The 15,592-nt window shown below is 35.6% G+C and overlaps 1 protein-coding gene across 1 annotated transcript in view; it reads left to right on the top strand.

Annotated features, from left to right (window-relative positions):
* SCFD1 (sec1 family domain containing 1) overlaps nt 1-9,603 on the top strand; it is a 46,213-nt gene extending 36,610 nt beyond the window's left edge. The window contains exons 21-25 of the mRNA XM_083863942.1: nt 947-999; nt 3,471-3,504; nt 4,620-4,685; nt 7,274-7,342; nt 8,275-9,603. Coding sequence (XP_083720068.1) covers nt 947-999; nt 3,471-3,504; nt 4,620-4,685; nt 7,274-7,342; nt 8,275-8,298 — 246 coding nt within the window. The 3' untranslated portion in view covers nt 8,299-9,603. The remainder of the gene's footprint in view (nt 1-946; nt 1,000-3,470; nt 3,505-4,619; nt 4,686-7,273; nt 7,343-8,274) is intronic.
* The last annotated feature ends 5,989 nt before the right edge of the window (nt 9,604-15,592 follow it).

Genomic DNA, 15,592 nt, shown 5'->3' with positions numbered 1-15,592 from the left:
ATATTAAATACTTTCTAATATTAGAGGAAGTTATGCTATGTGAGCTCTAGTAAATTCCCCAGATAATTTGTCTACTACTCAAGAAGTATTATTTCTGCTTTACAGAATCATCAGAATTCAGAGGTCTTTGCATGTAAGAGCACAGATAAAATCAACTGTAGTTCTGCATGCAGTTTATCAACAAACTAAACTTCACAGTACCTGGATGAAAATGTAGTATAGCAACAGGAGAAAGCCAAGAAGTTGTCAGAAGGAGTTACTAAGAAGTTTTGTTTTTCATCCATAATAATTGGCAAAAATCCTGCTTGTTGCCAATAAAAATATTGCAAGTGCCTCAGTCTTCTGTGTGAAGAATTTTTTTTCTGTAGTTTAGACAGTCAAACTTTTCAAATTTTTGTGGAACTCATTTCTTCTTCAAGAGCTTAATTATGGTTTAATAGTAGTCATAAATCATGAATTGAGAAGGATAAGTTACATAACAGTAGCAGATTTTGATCTGTCTTGTCCTTAGCACTCCTTGCCACAGAAGTGTTTTGTTTTATGATATTAAATCAATAGCAGATCTCTGTAACCTGGAAAATTTTAATGTTTATAACTAACCACCAGTGTTCCTCTAAAGCTGGTAACAACTTAATTTTTCTTTCTGCATACTGTCTTTCTGTTGGGATTTATTATGCATCCAATGTATTTTTTGGAAAGTGTATGATCGTCAATTTTAGGAGAAGCAGAAATAAAAAGCTCAATAGGACCCTTCATAGCTTCTCACTGTTGTTTATTCTGCACTGGTTCAGTTATGTACAAACTTTTTAGATACTAGTGGGTGCCACAATTGAATGATGTGATGGGAAATAATACTGGTTTGAACAATGTTTAATGTAATATATACAAGGAAAAATTCATTAGCCAAAATTCCAACCTTTTGAGATAAAAATATACTTTTTAATAGGAGACAGATGACTACCGGTATTTTGACCCCAAGATGCTACGAGGCAGTGACAGGTGAGTTTTGCTTCTTTCTTTTTACTCCATTAAACAACTGACTTAAGAAATCTAATTCATTTTACTTGATGATTGCAAGTAATTATTTTAATCATTAATTCTAAGTCAAGAAATTGGTCTTGAAGGAATTCACAACTGGGAACTTGGATCAATCAGATAAATTTTTATAACACTGCCAAAACTAAAAAAGTATGTCCTAACATGTACATTAATTTAGTCACAGGAGTGTGCATTAGTATTTAGCAATAATAAATGTTAGAGTTCTTAATAGGTGTGCTACTTGGTTTCTTAGAAATTTTGTGAATTTTTACTGTTAAGTTAAATAGTCATTGGATAGCGCAGCAAAATTTCTTTGTCACTTTTTAAACAGTTACAATTTTGATTTGAGTACAAACCTTCTTTAGTAATTTGTTAATAAGTTTGAAAAAAAAGAGATTAAAATTTGACTGCATTCACTTTTGGTTAGGTAGGTACACATTTCACATTCATGTGCATATGAAGGGAGGCTTGGATATAGTTTATTTTGCCAGTAAAAAGAGGAAGAGGAATTAGATCAGAAGTTTATAAATCTTTATTTTAGCTTTGTATCTTTAACTAATAATAGTCTGATAGTCTCACCTAATCTAATATCCTAGGAACAGAGAAGATACTTAATTTTGATATTCCTATTAAAAATAACTGTCTTCAAATCCGTGGGAAAACAATCATCTCATTTGGCTGCACCACTTTATCACAGGATCAGTGTGGATAAAGTAGATCTAGGCTTGGTTTTAGTTATTTACATGAAAATTCTGTCTGCTTTGTTCTTGAAACATGAAAAGTAAGAGGACGATATGATATGTATGTTTTATTGAAAAGTGTAACAGATTATATAATTTTGAAATTATTAAAAGTGGAAAAGTACTAGTATTTTATGTTTGATTTTCATTTCAACTGTCACTGGTTGTGATGCTTTAATAGCATGTTTGGTGGATTTTGTGCAAAAGTGCAAAGATTTATTTTACTCAAGCCAAAGGATTTTCTTGATTTTTTGCCCACTCTCTATAGTTCTTACATTGCTTTAAACAATTTAGAAATATTCATTTACAGCAGTTCATAAATATGGCAATCTGTGTAGCCATAATAGTCACCAAAGGGAATAGCTTTTGATTTCTTGTTTGAGATTTGTATGTAAACTCAAGTTATATTCCTTGAATTATATTTGAGCATGATAACAATACTCATAGGGTGGTTTGTCTAATTCTCCCTTCAAATATTTTTGTAGACATTAAAAACATATGTTAGTTGTCTTGGCAAAATAGTGTTATAAAATAGTATAATTAATGGATTTTATTTAAAAGTGTCTAATTTTATTTTCTAATCTACTCCCACTTTAAGAAATACTGGCATTTCTGCTTACTATGTTTTAAACAGAGTAGTAACTGCACTGCAGTAATTCAGTCTTAGCAAAACTGTATCTTTCTATCCTTTGTAAAGCCTTCCTCAAGTATAAACAGGCTTTGTCCTCTGAAAGGATGACATAGAGTATATGTGTGTTTGTCATATCATAGTCAAAAGATGAGAGAATTGGGATAACAGTTCTACTTTGGGAAGGCTGTAGTATTCCTGACAGACAAAGCACATTAGAGATAGCATTCCATTTTAAAATGTATTCTTCTGGAGTCTGCATTGAATCAGTTGTTCTTGGACACTCAGAGAAAATGTCTTGGAAATAGGGGGAAAGGTAATTTAAAGGGGAAAATGCAGTGTTTTTAGGCTGTGTTAGAACATAAGATGTGTTTGACTGCCTGGGGCTGCAGGCCAGTACAGGGCAGGAGGGCAGTGGTAGTGTGAGAGCAAAGGGCAGGAGGGCAGACTGACCCTTCCCAGCTTTTTCATCACTTTCCCCTTCCCCTGAAGGTGCAAGGTGATGCAGGAAAAGAGGTTTCTACTCCTCTACCTGCCCATGTATTCAAATGGAGAAGAGTCTGTACCACCCAAACTTATAACTTCCCTCTTTCTCCCTTATTCATTGTAATCCTACATAGCTGCTGCCTAGTACTTTTTGAGATTTGGAAGCATGAGTTTGTATGCAGCCACTGCAAACTGACTGGCTTACCTAGCTAAGATTCCAGAAGGCAGGATTTCCATGTGCCATGAATTGTACTAATGCTGATGACATTTTTTACTCATTGTATTTGCTCCTAGGTAACAGCACTGTAGTTAGAGCTTTTAAACGATGGAAGAATTATTGTCATAAAGCTTATTATTCAAACATCAACATTAGAAATTATGAAGTAAAATTCCTATTTTCTTATGTATTCAGTCCTGTAGAATGAATGATTTTCCACAACAAATGGAAAGGCAGTTATTGTTCTCTTTTATATTTTTATTTAATATTATCTAGTACTCCACAAATATGATGGGTACATGATGCTTATTTTATGTATTTCTATTTATGTGTCATGAAATTTGTGTTGTATTTTTTATAGCTCAGTTCCAAGAAATAAAAATCCATTCCAGGAGGTAAGTCACGTAGAAATTATTTTTCAATGTTCATGTGTTAAAAATAAATAAATCCTGAAGTACAGTCACTTTTGATGATCGTGATTAAGAAAATGAGAGGTCTTATTTGCAAAAAAGCACTTAGACTGATTATATCTAGTATTAATTATAATTAGCTGTTATTCTGAAGCTTTTCATCATCAAAGACTATGTAAGTATTAACTAATACTGAAGAAAAAAGTGTAGAAAATTTTCCTGAAGATAATTACAGGGATTTTCTAATATCATAATTGATTGAGCAATTTAAACCCCCTATTTTTAGACCAGATTTTCAGAATTCTCTCTAGATTTAATCCTTTGTCCAGCCTTAAATGACAGTTTATGTAAATTATTACATTAAGGAGTCTCTGTGGTTAAAGGAAAAAAGCAAAATAATGGATGTTATCATTCCATGCAAATGCCTGTAATTTTCAATATTTTTCTATATAAATATTTACAAATAGAAAAAGTCTTATCTGGTCTTACTACCAAGTTTTGAAAGCAAAATATTTGCCTTAGCAGTATACATATGTTTCAGACTTGGAATGAAATATCCTAATTATCCTCAGGAACAAAAGAAATACCATGTGGTATCATAGGTATATATCTATGGCTACAGATTTACATACCAAAAATGTCAGTAGTAAGATAAAAGTCTACATAAAATTCATATAGTATAGTCGAACAATTTTGGATAGGGAAGGGAAAAAATTATTAAAAAGTGTATTTCTTTATGATAAAAGTATATTATTTATGGCCCAAATGAATTCTTAAACATCCATTGAGATATTTTAACTCTTCCTGTGGTCACTGAAGACATCTCTGGACAAAAAAGGAACATATTGAAGCAGTATATGTATCGAGTATGTCTTAATAGAAGAGAGTGACCTGTTAAAAGCTCTCAGCTTGCCATTCTGCATCTACCAAAACTTCAAATATCTTCTTTCAGATAGGAAGCAGTGGTTCCGTATCCAGTTCTTTTAAGACCACACTGTGATTGTGAAGATTTTTGTTGTAGGTTTAATTATCTGGTATATAATTTATGAAATTTTAAGAACTTGAATGCATACTCTAATAATATGTCTGTTGCCTTTTAGGCCATAGTGTTTGTAGTTGGAGGAGGCAACTATATTGAATATCAAAATCTTATTGACTACATAAAGGTATGTGTACTTCTGTCTCTTGTAGTCTTTAACTTAGTGATAGAAACCAGATAGAGCAGGTTTTCTGTAATATTTATTATTTAGAAGACAAATCTATGAAATTAGCCCTAACATCCTTGTTCTATACAGAGTCTAGGAAAAAAGGAATGTAAGAAATCGGTAGAAATTGTGGATTACTAATTCAGACCAACAAATACTTCCTGTTTCTGATATTTTGCTCATGTTGCTCTTTGGAGTTGAGTAAATAAACTGCATTTTCTTTTATTTTGTGTTCATACACACCAACTGTCTGCAGATGTAGCAAACTGAATTAACCTGTTTTAGAGTCCTTTTAGTAGTTTTCATGTGCTGGTGTTAAATAAAGCAGCTGTAGCATATCATAACCTTGAATGTAAGGAACTGCTCAGAATTCTCTAGTTTTCGTAAATCTTGCAAAAGAGATACCCCAGTGCTTTTTTTGTATGCTACTTCTCAGTATGGAGTCAGTTCAAACTCAGACCTGCAGATAACAGCATTTTATTGTATGACAATCTTACTTGAGCATAAAGTATGTTGTTTCAGAAACCAACATAATTCGAATACTATGCTATCTGTTAAAGCAAATATAAGATTGGCACCAATATCTAAGCATTTATTACTTACCCACAGTTAGAAGTTTTCACTATTGAGTTAATAGAAGCTTATTCTTGTTAAACTGCATCATTTAAGTCTGTGTAGAAATCATACATGTCATATGCACAAATAAGAAAATATGTAGCCAACTAGGTAATGTTGGTGTAAAAGATTTGATTTTTCTGGTTTCAAGTGGCTGGACCAGCAGAACACGTGTATACCAAAAATCAGCAGATGGAGGAAAATAACTAAATCATTACAGTTCTGGGGAGGCGGGAGTGGTATTCAAGCACTTGCAAGGAATTTTAAAAAATGCCAAAGTAACCTTAGAAGGAAAGTAACCTGAAGAAGGAAATAAATTATTTAACAGCAGCAGCGCACCATTCTTTCTTCCTGATCTTAACCTTGTTCATGGTACAGTTGTCCTGTCCTCTGGTAGACTGGATTGAGGCTTTTCGTACAAAATAATAAATATGGAGCATTAATCATTGAAAAACAGTTATTCTACAAAGTACATTAGAGTTTTATGTCCAGATTAATTTTGAAGAATGCAAAGTCAGAATGTGTGTGCTGAGTTTCTCTCTCTGACAGGCAGACACTTTGGAACAGAGCTAGTCTGGATAGAGGAAGGGATGGGAAAAGGAATGTAAATTAAAGAAATCATTTAGATTTGGCTTAGCACTCATCACTGTCCCTGATAATTCAGTGAGGCATCTGCCTGTGGCAGAGTGTGTTGTCAGATGTTTGCCTTAGTCTGCCCAAAGCCACTTTAGCTACTATATTGATCCAAAAGCTGCCCAAGAGGATGAGTATTTGTTACTTTCTACTAAAAATAAAATCTCTGAATTCCCTAGAGGGTTAGTTCACTTCCCTGATTGTAGCTGCATGCTGACAGAGCTGAGGTTTGCTGTGTATGTGTATATACAGGGCACTTGTGTGATGACAAGTTAAACACTCAGCACTTCATACAAAGTGGCAGGAAGCTGCAGTTTCAGAGGAATAAGAGGGCAAATGGGAGGTCACTTGTAAAACAGAAGGAACTGAAAACTCTGGAAATGGTAATGTTAGATCTTATGGAGAGTCAGGATTTGAACATACTCTTTCTTCTTCTGGAACGTGTCAACAGAGGTTTTTCATCACAGTTGTCACAGCTGAAGGATGCTGTATGTTTCTCCACTCAGACTGTGTACTTGAGCAGTGGGAGATGACCTCCCAAAGGGGAAGGCTCCCTCACCTTTATTCCACTTAGCCTTTTGCTCTTGAAAAAACAAAGAAGGTTAATGAAAGCCTTTATTCTCCCTCCCACCACCTGGAATCCTATGTGCCTCTCCCAGGTGACACTTACAGTCTTATCCAACAAAATTTGCTTTTCCATGTGGTTGACTTCTGGCATCTATTGTTTCCACAGATGTATCTTATTAATTATTCTCAAATTCAGTCAGTCTTCCCCCACAATAAAAAAGAGAAAAATCAACAGCTCTGTTCTTGCGAGCAGATACCACAGAGATTTTATTCATGGCTTTATTTTTCTAAGCACTCTCCATTTTGCCAGTTTACTTCTGAAAGCACAGAGAAAGTATTTTAAAACTTTGTAAAACAGGAAGCAAGGTTCATTCAGCTTTGACATTCTGGGATTTTTTTGTAGAAGAATTAAGAGAAACCTTCAAATCTAATTACTTGTAGTTCTGTGCTAGAATGGACTGTCTCACAATGTCAAAAGCAAATATTTTTACTGTTGTTAAGGTAGATTGTGCCTTAAAATAAATGTAATGTCCAAATTCAATTCAACATACTGAAAATGTGCATCAAAATTGCAAGCCCGAGGGAGCCTACAAGAGGAGGCTAGCATGCTGTTGTGTGCAAAAGAATTTGGTATATCCTTTAATTTCCTTTTGTAGATGCCTTAGAAAGTACTGCTTGTTAATCTTCTACTACTCTGTTAAACAATTGATTTTCTATGGACTTTTCTTTTTTAGGGTAAACAAGGCAAACATGTCCTGTATGGCTGCAGTGAACTTTTTAATGCTACACAGTTTATAAAACAGGTAGATAACTTTGATAACCTCTATAATATTTATTACTTCTTTATCTGTAAATTGATTTATATAACTCTACATCTCCATGGATTTTTACCGAAAAAACCTCAAATTGGTCTGTGGAAAATTAATGCATGTTACCTATTTTTATTTGCTTGGAGTGGGGTTTTGAAGTCGTTATTTTTAATTAACTGTTGAAGGCCTGTTGAAGTGTGAGTTCACACAGGTAATCCAGGTAAACAAGTTCATTGTAATTGTCTTTACATTAATCCTACTGAAAAAAAATGAGTCAGTTCTTGGAGCTTTCATGAACAGCATCTCTTTCCAGGGTTTTCTTGGAACTTTTTCAAGTTACAAAATGTTTAAACCTTTGTCCGGGTTTGCAAATATCTACAGATATATAGATATAAAAGTACTGGCCTAGTGGGACCTTGATGTCCATACCTATACTAAACTCTGTCTTTTAATGCTGCTAAAAACATCATTACTTCTCTATGCCTCATTCCTGTACAAATACAAAATAAAAATTATTCGTGGTGGTCAGCAAATAGCAGCCCTTCAGTAGCTGTCACCACCCATGATTTTATGTCCTACTAAGATGAGAGTAAGTTGTTATTCAAAACTATATTTTACAGAACTAAATTAATTCTTGTTGCACTTCAAGGAGACAAATGGTACTTGCTAGCTTTTAACTTCTCATTCAGCTAAATTAACCTTTTTTTTTCTGTCTTGGCGGTGTACACGGTGCCTTATACTCCATGAGATACATTCAAGTCTTCTCTTCTGAGGTTATGCATTAAATATTCTATCAACAGAAGGCATTTGGTTCTCAGAGTCAAACAGAGCATATAAGACAGAAATATTTGTTTTATGATCTGGGTATTGGTTTGACTGAAAGAATTAGATTAGCAATCTAATGACTTTTTTCTCTTCATGTTTAGCTGTCCCAACTTGGCCAGAAATAAGACTGAAACACCATTACCTGGATGGAAACGTGACAACAGAGAATTGTTACAACATTCAGATATCTTCATATCTTTAATTTTGTCATTATATTGAAACTTAAACCCATTTCATTAATATAATAACTTTTAAAAAGAATCTTTAATTAATACGGTGTATATCAGCATTTCAGAAATAAAACCTACTGTGTTTTTGGTGGAGATCAGTTTCACTGTTATTGCATTTTAATTGCAGTACTAGCTGTGGTATATGACAGAACTGCCTGGAAAGTATTGCATTCAAGTTCTTATATGTAAGTTTCTGACACGGTAAGCAGGGCAATAGCTCTAAGAAAAGGTCAAGTCTGTCTTTAGGAGTTATGTTCTTTTCAAAAGCCAGAATATCTTTATTTAACAAAATTCAAAAGACCAGAACTGCCTTTCAGGACCACAGACAAAGAGCCTTAGTGTAAGAGAACTACTACTTCTTATCCTTTTATTTTACCAAAGTCATTTGATTCATGCAGTCTTTGCATTATGGTCAAAAGATATACTGGAAGATACCTTCAGTACGAGTTTCTGGTACAGTAATTTAGCTTTTCTCTTAAGGTTAAGAGAAAATTGCTTGCCACCACAGTCAGTTTCAAACTGTAAAACTGAAATCTTCAATAATTTTCTTCTGCACTTTTTATTGTAACTGCTTTGACTGTTATGTTTGGGAAAAACCCAAGTCATACTCACAAAACAGCTCTTAACTTGTATAAGCACATATTTAAAATACAGTTTTTAACAATTCCATTAGGTAGGGGCAGTTTAGTAGTTTAAAGAATCCAGTAATGATAATTCTGGAGAATGCATACAGGAACTCAGAGAACATAACAAATTCTTTTTTATAGATGGAGGTCTCTGCCTTTAGAAACCTCCTCTCTGGAAACAGCTACTGATGAAGCAATAATACGATTACAAAACAAGGCCTAACACACTCAAAAAGTGAAAACAATTCTTGTGGGTTTATTAGCAAACTGCGAGAATTACTGGCTTACTGTAAATCTTTCAGTAGTACTTTTGCACTGTTTTTCAATGTTGAATGTTAGTTTTGCACTAAACACAATGCCCTTTCCCCGACTAGATTGCTTTTCAGAATATATGTACAAGAAATGCAGTTGATCTATTCCTTAAAAGTATCACAAGACTAACGTGCATAATCTAGACCATGTTATCAAAAAGTAATAATGTTATTTAATTATCTAAATATTGTAATCTACTCCACAATACTGCTATAAATTTCTAATTTTGCCAAGTCAATAAATATGTTTACTATGGTGTTCATTGTAGTTGTTGCATGTGAGCACTGTCCCAGATATCAATAAGCAAGGACTCACAGTCAAATGCAGTTTGTTATTCTAATTCCATATATAAATACATATATGTATGCTATATTTGTTAGCAAAAACAAGGCCAAAGTGTGTCAGGAAAAGAAAATTACGTTTCAAGTGTTTATTGCTTCTTGTGGGAGTTCATTTCAGGCGCTTGAAATAATCCCTCCTCAACTGTGCTTCCTGTGCAAAGAGTTTTAACCTTGTGGCTGACAACCAGTTTATGAAAAATCTGCTGCTTGGTTTTTGTCCAGATCTTGGCACTGCTCACTTGAACAAGAAGCACTCCTAAATCCCAGCTTACAGAATGTGCTTTTGCAGTAAACTGTGTAAAGATAGAAGAATTTACTTTGGTGGCTGCATTCAAAAATCTGTTTCCCATCTTTACAGTGCCTATGGAGACAGATTTATTTTGTGCCCATCTTATAATTGGATCTTCAGGTCTGCTGTGTGAGCAAGCACTGGTCAGTTTGGGGTGTGGGTTTTAAAAAAAAATTAATAAATACAATTTTTGTATTTCAAACGTTCTTCTCCTTCATCTCCAAAGTAGTTTTCTGGTTTAGTTGTAATAGTAGTCTTGAAGCTCTCTGTTACCTTTAAGTTATGCATGTATTGCTCTGTCCCTCTAATGGTGTGCATACGTCGTGTTTCTTCCTTGCTAACGTCACCTGAATTATGATGTGCAGGTTTTTGTTACATGGCCTGTTTTGCCTAGTACCTCTAGATTTGGGAATATGGAAGATTGTACAAGAAGTCTCTGCTTATTCTAGAGGCAAACAATGTTAAAAATAATCTCTGTCTTTGGTAAGCTTCTTCAGTTCATAGCTGTCACGGTGCCCTTCATATCCTCAAAGTTCCCTCAAAGGCATGTGCTTAAAGCAGAGGTTATGCCTGGCTCAGTGAACCTTTTAAGTAAAATTGCAGCCTTCATGTTGCTGATAAATATTTTAGGTGACTGCACGGAAGACCAGAGGTTTGGAACTTTTCTAGCCCCTTCTTTGTTGATAAAGTCCTGTCAGGAGCAGTTGGTTAGACAGCTTTTGGCACAGCAGCTCTAGCTTCCACATCTCAGGACAGGCAATTCCTTGTTGGCATTTACCTTCCCATTTAGGTAAGTAAAGGCAGCACAATGATGAGTGTCAGGTGCTGTACCTATTCTCAGGAAGAAAATTAGCAAATTAGCAGTCTGGTCTTCAGCTCTGGAAAATTGACTGTCTTCCAGGAATTATGGACAAATCTTATAAACAGTTGCACATATTTCAGAATGCAACCATATTTTGAAATTATAGCCCTTTGCTTGCTTTTGTGTTTTAATTTGAAGGTTTTAGAATATTTAGCTGGATTTTTTGTGACTTAATAATGAATTTAGTAAAAATCCTGTTTTTTAAGAATTAGACATTCTAAAAAAAGTAACAACAAAAAAATTAATCAGAATAAAGGAAAGAAGCTTCTGGAGACCAGGACTTCATTTAAATGAATTTGTAGGATGCTCTGATGCAAATCAGATAGCAGTCTTTCTTAGGCTAGAAGTAAATTTTGCTATTGATTGATGGTGTTTACATCAATCTGAATGGAACACAAAATATCAGGGTTTTCCCAAAACCCATAGGTTCTACAGAGAACAGGAACACTGCTATCAGTCACAGTTACAGAGCAAGCTGTGCATGCACGGCTCCAGGCCTAGAGCTGAACAAAGGGCAGCATTTCTCTTTCCACTTAAATGATATACTCTAAAATGGAATTGCTTAATGGTTCATTCAGTGTGTTGGCTAGAGCAATCCTATGAGGTTTAGGAGGTAAAAGGTTTATAAGTGGGTACATGGGAACTTACTTCAAAGCTACCACAACTCCATTCTTGAGATCTGAAATCAAAGGTGTTGGCCTGGAACAACATCATCCCTTATTTACTGACAGTGGAGACAGCCACTCCCTCTCTTTGGATCATTCATTAGTTGTGACTTGTTGCTGATAGATGGTTCTGGCTCAGAGAAAGCCAGGCCTGGCCAGTGTTCTAGTGCTACAGAAAAGTTAGCCACACTGTCAGTGAATTCTGTGTAGCTTCAGAGATCAGAGATGATGTTAATATTTCTTACTATGAATCAGTAGATTAATTGGCCCTCTTCTGTTTTATTTGGAAGTGGCTTAGTAACCCTATTCTGTGCAGCAGTTGCAGCTGTTTTCAGCAACATTCAGATACATTCTGCTTCTTAATACGGCCAACATGCCACTGCAACACATACCATCCTTCAACAGCATAACAAAATCTGCATATTGAATCCAACAATGTGGGGGTTTTGGGGTTTTTTTTTTACACTTATACCATTAGGTAGTTCAATTGCCACTGGAATTTTGTATTCTAACTATAAACTTTGTATCTTTCCCTTCATCTGCTCGTGTCTTTCCCCTTACGTAAACCAAGCAGGACTAAATGTTATATTCCTAAAGTGTTATATTATTCCAGCTCCTTCTCATAATTGTGTAAGTTGACTTGCTTAATTTGGTAATGAAGGAGTGATCTTTATCCTGGGTAACCAGACTCATTTGCCCAAAAGCCTCAGAACTATCCATTCCAGTGACCCCATCTCATGTGTGCATTCCTATTTTTGGCAATACAAAAGGGGTAGATCAAAGGCTTACTGTCTTTACAGAAAATTCATTTTAACACCTCAGCATAGACAGGTAATAAAACTCATTTACTGCTCTGAATTCTTACTTGTATTATGCATGTATCATGAAAATCAGTGGATGAAAATTAAAGGATGAAAATGAAGTCCCAGAAGGGGTATTTAGCTTTTCTTAACAATAATTGGTGTGGATTCTTTCAGTAATTTCTGACAGGAATACAGTTCTCCATAGTGTTTCCTACAGCTAAAACTATTCCCCCAGCTTTTTCTCCTTCCCCAAATAAATTTTTGTCTTTTCTCTACATGTAGGCTTTCCAAGGCTTTCAAATCATACTGAAGATATGGTTTTAACAAATAATAGGATTGTTCCTATTTTGGAGAGTAAAATTACACAGATCAGGTCAAATAATTTTTTGTGCATTAGACTTAATTGAGCTGTTTAATTTACTCCCTGAAATTACTTAGGACTGTTTGTACATTCAGCTACAATGGCAAAGCTTTCTGGGTTCTTCCTGCATCTCTAAACCAGGGCAATAATTGCAACACCTTGTATAAATTGCCAAATGACAATGGCAACTCTGTTCTGAAATGTTTATTACATTCAATCTGATATATGTTCTCAAAAGACTTTTTAAAACATAAATTAACACATATATATTTAATCTGTTTCAAGTGCAAATATCTGTATTTGTACGCTTTTTCTCTGCTACAATATGCATCATATGAAATAGCTTGAATAATGTCAACATTTTCTTCCATCTACAAATCCCTTGGGATCAGTGTCTTCCTACTTGGTTTGTTCATTCTTTTATGCAGTGTGTTCTCTGTGTCCATAACAAAGACTCTCAGATCAAGTCACAAAACTGAAAAAAAAAAATTAGGGAGAGATGATGGATTTTGACACAAAGTGTTTCACAGGCAAGCACACTTTTTTCACGTAGAGCTTGTGTAATAGCAAAGCTAATTGTATTGCCAGTTTTGCTAGCACTGAAATAAACCCTCTATTTTTATATGTCAAGTGAAAGACAGCTAGTGCAATTTTTTCTTTATCTTCCCTTACTAGTATGTTCCAGTCATGTCAGAGGATGTCTTTTGCTTCATTTTCCTGGAGTTGTTGACAGCTAATCTGCTGAGCTCCAGCTGAGATGTAAATTTGCCCTTGAACTGGAACATGAGTGCATTCCCACAGATAACTAATTGGCCTTGGGCCCCTTTCAGATATAGTTTGAATTGGTAACTCACAAGGAAAGATACCTACTCCTAAATGTCATAGTCTGTCCAGCTGCAGTACTGAGGATATTTTTTGTCTTCCCAGGGAGAAAAGCTTTGGCTAGCCAGGCTTTCCTCATGTAATTATGCTTTGATGAGCTCTTTGAAAGCAAGCAATGTGAAGATAAACACTACAACACAGGGAAGGTAACTATATAAATCAACCTTCTGTGGGTTTTATACCTCTGTCAGGCTGGAAATCACCTTTATCATATGAGAGATAAGTGATAGTTTGAAGAAGAATAGGGAAGAAAAACCCTCATGTTATGCTGTGGGACTGTTCTGAAATTCTTACAGGGAAATTGTAAAAGTTTCACTGACCACATCGCCAACTTTCTGATGTTTCTGCAGATCACATTTCTCCCCAGGGAAGGTATCTGTCTGTCAACCCTGCCTTGCACAGGACAAGGAACAGCACTGTTGTTACCAGCCCAGGGCTCTCAGGGAGGAGAGTGATGCCATACTCTTGTCACTGGAAAAGTTGAATTTGTGCCTGCACAAGGGCCAATGTGAAAACAGGTGAACCTAAAAGAGGTCACTCTTCTGCAGAGCCAGTTTAAGGGGATTTTTTAATGGTAATACCTCTCGCTTATCGGTTAGAATTAATTTTCTGTCTTTTTTTATCTCCCTCTCAATTCACTGCAATATCAATGATCAAAAGAACAGTCCCTATATTATAGGTTAGGATCCTGCTTAGTCAAACAGTCAGTGAAAACTTCATGAAATCTGATGTTTTCAAATTGTGGCAGTCAAATCATGAACAGCAAATCAAACAGTGATATTTTCCAAATTGCTTTTCCTCCTTTAGGTGTCATCAGTAATTTGTTCTGTTATTCTCCTGGCCTGGCCTCCCTGTGTGCAGTCTCTGTCTGGTCAGGATCTGGGCTTCAAGTGCCAAGCTCACCTGCATCCAAGCCAGGCTCCAGTGTCCCAGCAGAGACAAGGATTTAGCCCCAAAATACTTGTAGTGATACCTCAGAGGAAACAACTAGTTCTCTTCCCAAACCCACAGAAATATTTGTACAGCTAAAGTTCCTGAAGCAAAAACACATCACATTTAGAAGAATCCTTTGGCACAACATGACCTTGCTTTCTGTTACCTATTTCTAATAAACACACATTTTGGGAACAAAAACAGTGCTAAGAAAATAAGTGCAACTCTGGCCTACAGAAAGGATGAGATCTGGACTGCATTCTTTGGAAATTTTCACAGTGAGATATTAAGGACAAATGTTTCTATAATTTAGTTAATATGCCACATTTTGAACCTGTTCCCATATATATATTTACTTTTTCTACAGTGGCAATAGAAAATTTAAGGAACCTTTAAGTGTATTCACTGAAAGGCAGTTTTCATTGTCCAGTGTGATAAGGATTTGTAACTGAAGTGGTTTCAGCCTGTCTTATAAAAGGAAAATAGAGACCGAGGCCATTCCCAAGGCATCGGGGTGTAGAGATCATACAGGCAGCAGCGTGTGAAGGGGGAAGGATCATAAAAGACTACAGCACAAGTCCTAGGGGGAGATTCTCCCCTGAAATTAAAGTAGAGGAGAGAAAGTAATCCTACCTGTCAGCAAACCTACAGAGATGCTCCCATGCCTTTCCCACAGCAGCTATGAGTAGGGTACCAAGAAATAACAGTGGGCTCCATCCTAGGGGTGGTCCTAGGATAGAGACCTTTTCTCTCCCTTCCTTCTCTCCTTCACAGGAGGATGGCCAGGGAAAGAGCAAACATTCCATTGAAAGAGAAAAAAAGAGACAGGAGGGAAACTCCAGCATCTAAAATGACACCCTGCTGAGCCAGGTATGAGACTGGGTCCACGCTGGCATTCTTCACTAAAAGAATCAGTTACCAAGAAACTAGTGAATAAATTCACATATTTAGGCACAGTACCAAATACCAGAAAAAGACAAATGCCACCTATACAAAGAGTATTTGTTGTCAAGCACAAAGAAAATGCAGTTCAAGTGACTACAGGTGCCTCCAAAAACTTGCAGATTGTTTGATACCACAGCTCCAGTTTCACCCTATAAAACTTTGTGGGTATA

This window comes from Zosterops lateralis (genome assembly GCF_965231275.1).
Source record: "Zosterops lateralis genome assembly, chromosome: 6".
Lineage (NCBI taxonomy): Eukaryota > Metazoa > Chordata > Aves > Passeriformes > Zosteropidae > Zosterops > Zosterops lateralis.
The sequence above is the reverse complement of the archived record's forward strand: the minus strand, read 5'-3'. Positions and strand labels throughout refer to the sequence as shown.